General features: G+C 34.0%; 1 protein-coding gene across 2 annotated transcripts in view; it reads right to left on the reverse strand.

Annotated features, from left to right (window-relative positions):
* LOC106471090 (kinesin-like protein KIF26B) overlaps positions 1–7,883 on the reverse strand; it is a 358,285-nt gene that overhangs the window by 193,588 nt on the left and 156,814 nt on the right. For both annotated transcript variants that reach the window (XM_022400595.1, XM_022400592.1), the window contains exon 3: positions 4,206–4,474. In XM_022400595.1, the coding sequence (XP_022256303.1) occupies positions 4,206–4,474 (269 nt within the window). The remainder of the gene's footprint in view (positions 1–4,205; positions 4,475–7,883) is intronic.

The raw sequence follows: 7,883 nt of genomic DNA on the forward strand, positions 1-7,883 counted from the left end.
GTATGTAAGAGTTTAGTTATAGCTACTATCTGAGGTATGTAAGAGTTTAGTTATAGCTACTATCTGAGGTATGTAAGAGTTTAGTTATAGCTACTATCTGAGGTATGTAAGAGTTTAGTTATAGCTCTTAACTAAAGTATGTATAAACTTATCTAAACTTTTAAAGAAATATGGTCTGTAAGATGGGAGTTTTGTCTACAAGTTCCAGCCAACAAATCAATCTTCACTATAGAAGTTGTTTCTCCTCTAGTGGAACTGTCCTAGGGTATTTTTACAAAAATCATTACGTTTTCTATGTGTACCAAATCCTATGGTGGCTTACGTATGCACTTTAGCTCAGTTTAAGATCATTTCTCCTACTTTGCATCTATATTTAATAACAACACTATCTGTAAACAACGCCAGTCTCCAGCATGTTGTTTATCATTATGAGATGTAATAAAAATTTAAACACGAGATTGCCTGAAGATATCTCTGGATACTTTATCATGAAAATTACTGTTTACTCTAAAGTGAAAAGACCCGTCTTTTGTCATATTTCGAAATTATTTAATATTTTATTTTCTGTTCCAAATGTAGTTTCTCCGAATACACCTACATCAGTCTTCAAACCAATGCAATCGCGAAAAGCTACACATAGTAAATTATGTTACAAAATAGAACTGCTACATTTTTCTAGCTAAAGAACCAATATTTTTTGCCACAAGGCTTCGTGAGAGGCTAATAAAGCTCATATTGAAGTACGCTTGGCAAAACATTATCAGAATACATTTGTGCTGCCTGTCATGTGAAGTATGGACTTAATATCTTCAAAGTGGAAAGAAAAAACCTTGTGTTAGTTGTACCAAGTGCTTTTGACGTTATTTTTATTCTAAACGACAATGGATTTGTTATGTTCATTCTCTATATTTGACTCTAATACATTGTACAAGCACGAGACGTTTAAGAATGGATATCAGGTCAACGGTCAATGGTCATGTCGAATGTGTTTATGTGCCCTATAAATACTTTGCTGACTGTTTTTCCTCTTAAAGCACAAACCCAAGTATTTGTTATTCGTAGTATTATTACCCTTGCTCGAGACTGGTGTTTTAAAAGTCATCTGGACAGAAAAGTGGTCGCAATTATGCATTCTAAAGGCGAACGTAAATTGTGCACAAACAGAAACCACTCGTCAATCTTATGGTGGTTGTATCAACTGGAGGATACATTATGTTTGTCTTTGTTCCATTTCTTCTAAATAAGCAAACTAGTGATGCAGGACTTACTCATCATATCTTTTAATAAGATGTTAAACATTTCTTTCCTGGTCATAACCACGTGATGGCTGTCGTGAGTAAAGGTTTTTAGGGATGCAATAAAACTCTTTCATGAACAGGTATTAAGGTAATTTTTTCCACAAGGAACGTAACCAGCATTATACAGAGAAATACAAATTGTCAAGCCGGTTATGTGATAAAAGCAATTAAGTGTTGCATAAATGAGTGGAAGGTACTGGATCACCTAAAGAAATACACCCAGTTCTGCTTCACAGGCGTTCTTGCCAAGAGAAGAATGTCTCAAAATACCACCTTCTGACGATGACCTATCAGGCTGCCAAACAACATTTCATTAACTGTTTTCTAAGCTTGTTAGTGTTTGCTTGAAAGGTGATACTGTTTGTGGATATCAAGAATAGCTCTCTGCCTTATATAGAAGTTCCCCAGTGTCCACAAAAAATTGTGAGTGAAATAGATAAGGTCGACAATGGCCAATGCACGTGATATTGCGCAATGTCAGCTGGGATAGGCTGTGCTGTGGCAAAACACAACTTACACCTGGATGGTTGAAGTTTTAGTAAATTTAAATGTAAAGAGATATGTTGGGTTTTATCTTGCTTATACGTTATTGGATTTTATAAATTCTGGTTTCTATTTTACTCGTAATACTTTGAATGGTGTTTAATTATAATTGTGACATTATTTTTTGAAATTACGAAGTTTTTAAGTTATTGGTAGACGTTTTTTTTATACACTGCATTATTGCATTTCATTTATTATAAAATACATTTATGTAATACGTGAAGCCTATCTTTTTTCGGTGTGCTTTAGATTTTTCATTAAATTTTAGTTATATTTTTGCTGTTCTGTGCATCTTACGCGGTTCACTTAATGACAGTGGACAAAGGCAAAATACTCATTTGAATTTTAACATGAATTAGGGCTAGCCGAAGAGCAAGAATGGAAGAGTTATGATAGCGGTTATTATCAAACCTACCTGTCTATGATGTTATTTTCCGTTATGTTCAAAATTCTGGTATATTTCCAGACTATCCTTATCTTTGTAAGTCCATCCTTAATCACTTTAAAACAGTTCCTTTAAATCTTATTATTTTAGTGGCAACCGATAGTTTTAGACAATCTATTCATTAGATTATCTGACCACAGGCATTTAAAAATGTATACTCTAGGACAGGGCTGGCGAACCTATGGCACGCGAGAACATTTTCTTGGCACGCGGCATTCAACGTTTTCCCAAGTTTTCTTTCTTTTACCAGACCAATACATATATATGAAGGCGTATATATATTAATTGTAATATATAAAATTAATAATAACAAAATAATGTTGCTGCTCAATATACCCATGGGCACGAGAAAGAATTTCTCCGAAAGCAATCGACAGTTTGGGCACACGCTCTCAAAATGGTTCGCCTGCCCTGCTCTAGGGGTTCTACTCCGACTTTTTCCTGTGGGATTTTAGAGTGGTCGTTTTCTAATAACTTATTGTAGTTAGTGGAAATCTATGAGTAATACTTTATTTGTGTTTCCTATATATCTTGTCCTTTAGCTCAGTCACTGTCTGCATACAGTCAAGTCTGAGAAGTTCGGTTCCAGTGTCAAGCTTTAGTGTTGAAGCATGTTGCAGTTGAACTGCAGTGAAGATAGTCAAGTGTCAAGCTTTAGTGTTGAAGCATATTGCAGTTGAACTGCAATGAAGATAATCAAGTGTCAAGCTTTAGACAGAGTTGAAGCATGTTATAGTTGAACTGCAGTGAAGATAGTCAAGTGTCAAGCTTTAGACAGAGTTGAAGTATGTTATAGTTGAACTGCAGTGAAGATAGTCAAGTGTAATGCTTTAGACAGAGTTGAAGCATGTTGCAGTTGAACTGCAATGAAGATAGTCAAGTGTCAAGCTTTAGACAGAGTTGAAGCATGTTGCAGTTGAACTGCAATGAAGATAGTCAAGTGTCAAGCTTTAGACAGAGTTGAAGCAAGTTGCAGTTGAACTGCAATGAAGATAGTCAAGTGTCAAGCTTTAGACAGAGTTGAAGCATGTTGCAGTTGAACTGCAGTGAAGATAGTCAAGTGTCAAGCTTTAGACAGAATTGAAGCATGTTGCAGTTGAACTGCAGTGAAGATAGTCAAGTGTCAAGCTTTAGACAGAGTTGAAGCATGTTATCCTTGACTATCTTCATTGCAGTTCAACTGCAACATGCTTCAACTCTGTCTAAAGCTTGACACTTGACTATCTTCATTGCAGTTCAACTGTCAAGATTTAGACAGAGTTCAAACATGTTTTAGTTGAACTGTATTTGTGTATATGTCCTGTTAAGTAAACCCTAATTGTCAGTTACGGTCGCGAGTTTGAGTAAAATAGATGAATTGCAAAATGGAGTGACTAAGAAAAGGAACAATTGTAGAATTCTGTATTACGAACGTTCACTTTATCGTTTTTTTTTTATGAACATTTAACGAAGTTAGTCATTTTAACACCCAGTCCAGCCACAATGACGAACCTCACCATTTTACTTAATTAGTTACTGTAGGCTAATTAAATTCTTATATCACCTGTCATTAGTGGAAGTAACTTATCATGTTTGATATAGAACATTTTGGTACAGTATTACCATAAATACAACATGGCTTTATTGTTCTTGATAGGTATTTTGATTTAGAATTTCCTGATTTTAGGGGTCTGGAATTTACCAGGGATGGTCAGAAAAACGTGGCCATTCGCACATTAAGCTTTTGGTTAAAACATTCATTAATGTATTTCTGAATTTGACAACATACAGAACAGGTCTGCTTTACTAAGTCGTTAGACGTTTGACTGAAATATCTATTGGTAGTCCTACATTAGGCTTACAGATTATATCTGTCGTTACTAATGTATGTAATCTGTCAAAATAGACACACAAAACACAATAGATTATAAACTTGTTACCTTGCGAAAAAAGAAGCAGCTGCTGATGGCTTGTTGGTTTCCAAAATAGCTCTGCAGGGAGAGCTGTAGGACGTTCCTTGCACGCCTGACATAGGAGACAAGTCTGCCTGAGCAAGGGAGTGCGGAAAAGAGTAGCTTACTTGCATACCCACGTTAGAAGTTTCGGTACTTCCGCTACTATCAGGAACTTCATAGAAATGATCAGTCAAAAGCTTATCTCCCTGTGTTTGGAAAGAGGGCGTGTTGGCTGCAGCAGTCTGAAGAAATCCCTAATAACAAAGAGAAGGGTTGAAATATTTTATTCCAGTATTTGTTACACCTTATACTCACTCACAATTGGATATATATTTTACCAAGCAATAATCATTCAAGATACTCAATATTTTGTGAGAACTGTCTAATAAGAATATTTGTATTTGTAGCAGCACCCTACCACCCTGTCACTCTAATGCGAGGAATATATCGCCCGGATTCAAACTTGGTTCATCAGTTTCGAAATTCAGAACTCTACCATAAGGCTAATCCGCGCCCTTTTCCCGCCCCTCCAAGAGAACCACGAATAAAGAGCTTGAGAAGTAGCATATTAATTTCTCATTCTGTTTTATTAGTTTACAATCCACCAAATGCCTCTCACCGTCTCATTTTTTTGTTTCTTTTAACTAAGCCTTGAATATCAATAATAGATAGAGGGTGCTCATGCTCGTCTCAAATTTTGTGTAGCACATAAAAATGGTATCATTAAATAAAAGGCATTAAGGAATATTATTTACTTATTTACTTTCAAGGCACTAAGAAGGTACATTTAATTAAATGACTTTTCAAAAATATTAGCGATAAGTTAATAACTTATCTCTGATCAGAAGTTAATATTAATCAACATAATGCATCTGAGTTTCACCTGAATATTACAAAGACTACATACCGGTGTTGAAAAACACTGAGGGTTTGAATATTGGTAAGCACAAAACTGCATAATATGTTATCTGTGCTGTGTCAACGACGAGTATCAAAACTTGATTTTTAGTGTTATACGACCTCAATTAACGCTGAACCATCGGGGGGGGGGGTGAATATTGAATGATAATTTATTAGTTTATTTTTTATTTACATAACATAATATTTAATGTAAGAAATAGTCCATTTTAACTTATTACAGTCACTAAACAGTAAAGACAAGAACATTATAAGAGTTTGGTAAGTCTAACATTCGTGATATAACTCTAGCAGCGTAGCGTTCTTAAGTATTTAAAATATAACTTATGTTTTCAGCCAATCCTAACGATAATTTATATTGCAGGTAACTTATGTTTTCAGCCAATCCCAACGATAACTTATATTGCAGGTAACTTATGTTTTCAGCCAATCCTAACGATAATTTATATTGCAGGTAACTTATGTTTTCAGCCAATCCTAACGATAACTTATATGGCAGGTAACTTATGTTTTCAGCCAATCCCAACGATAACTTACATAGCAGGTAACTTAGGTTTTTAGCCAATCCCAACGATAACTTACATAGCAGGTAACTTAGGTTTTTAGCCAATCCCAACGATAACTTATATGGCAGTAAGAAAAACATTTCATTTTGTTTATTCGTTTGGTGTCGTTATGATACCACAGAGAAAAATCCAACTATTTACAATTATGTGAAAGGCGTATTATAGTTTTATAACGTTAATTGTTGTGTTAGTGGTTAAAATTTAAAACTAAAGTAAACAATTTCCATAATACGTAAGGTTAAATCACTTAAGCTCATTTAAGTTATTTTATTATTATAGCATAAACTCTAATTTGTCTTTTTTTAAGTTGTAAGACTATTTTGAATAACAGATGTTTCAATTTAAAATGAATAGGAAATAACTAATATTGGAAATGTTTTGTTTTGTTTTTTGAATATCGCGCAAAGCTACACGAGGGCTATCTGCGCTAGCCGTCCCTAATTTAGCAGTGTAAAGACTAGAGGGAAGGCAGCTAGTCATCACCACCCACCGTCAACTCTTGAGCTACTATTTTACCAACGAATAGTGGGATTAACCGTCACATTATAACGTCCCCACGGCTGAAAGGGCGAGCATGTTTGGTGTGACGGGGATTTGAACCCGCGACCCTCAGATTGCGAGTCGAGGGCCCTAACCACCTGGCCGTGCCGGGCCATAATATTGGAAATAAAAATTTACTCAACATTGTATTTGAATTGAATGAAAAATTAACCATGACCATGCAATTATCAGCAGAAGTGAGAATCATTATTATGATGATTTAAATTTCCATTTAATATAAATACAAAATTAACTGTTTTTTATGTTAAGTATTTTATGGTTCATTTCCATCATTTTTCTCAAAGTATATATATCAATTTTAGATTTATTATGTAAAAACCACTTCCACAAACCTACTATTATAACTGGTTCTCGGTAACGCTGTGTTACATAATGCTTTGTGTATCTACAGCCAAGTTAACAAAACAGGAGTAACGTTTCTGTGTCAATATTTATACACAGGATTGAACCTTTGGCCACAGTTGTTCCATTTTCTTTAAAGTAATGTAAGGGCGTTTATAGATGTTCAGAAATATAAGAATAAGGAGTTCATATCTGTTTTATATTAAGATAAATAAACAGTTAAAGAGTAGCTTTTGACTGCAAAATATATAGTGAACAAGAAAGACTAGCACGAAATTAATTTCACTCGTAGATATTAACCTGAGTTAGGCTTTTACATAAGAATATGTTTTAATAATGTTAATGGTGGACTGATTTCCGCATCCATTAGGTTAATGCTGATATTTTAAGGGCCAAGAGGCACGTTGAAAATCTGAAAGGGGTGAAAGCTGTAGTGATCTAAGACTGTGTTAATAGCTTCCTCTGAGAACTGGAGTCAAAATCCCGCTTCGGGTGGAATGTTAATTTAAAACTAATAATCAAAACGAAAAGTTAGGATATTTTATCAAAACGTTTTACGTCTATAAAAATAACAAAGTTATATCAAAAGAAAAACCCTATAAAGATATAATGTATAAGTGAATAGATTAAACAAGAAAAATAGGAACCTAGCCTCATTTTTTTTATTGCAGCTGGAAGAAGCAGCAAGCTGAACATAAAAAGAAGCCAAGTTTACTCAGATCATTTTCATCTTTAAGTTACCCACTTTTAAATTACATCTTTATACGGCTGAAGTTTTATTCTAAATTCACTGTTTTTATAGTTATAAGAAATGTGTTTATGAGGTACTATATTACAATAAATATTTTGATAACTTTGATACAGATACCTAGCAATCGTTGCATCATTGAAGCATAAAAATACCTTTACCCGTCAACAACTGCTGTTAATCCAAGTAAAATAGGTTTCAAACTTCAATGTGTTAAATTTTCCAGTACAAAACGGTACACGTGCATGTGTGCTCACAGCTTGTAATGAAAAGCTCCATCTATCAGTGTTAATTTTTTTTTATAATTTTTTTTGTTTACCATATATAAATTAAGAATAGAATGTTTTTAATTTGGTAAGTTAATTATGTTCTGTTTAATTTTAGCATTAATAAAAAGAATGATCAAATTTTATGGACATAATTTTGATTAAACTGAATATTTTCCTTTTATTTTGACTATTTTTAGCGAGTAGACCAACTTTAAACTCCTGGATTAATTAAAGTTTAGCATTGCTGCATTACATGTTT

Source organism: Limulus polyphemus, unplaced genomic scaffold (assembly GCF_000517525.1).
Source record: "Limulus polyphemus unplaced genomic scaffold, Limulus_polyphemus-2.1.2 Scaffold110, whole genome shotgun sequence".
Lineage (NCBI taxonomy): Eukaryota > Metazoa > Arthropoda > Merostomata > Xiphosura > Limulidae > Limulus > Limulus polyphemus.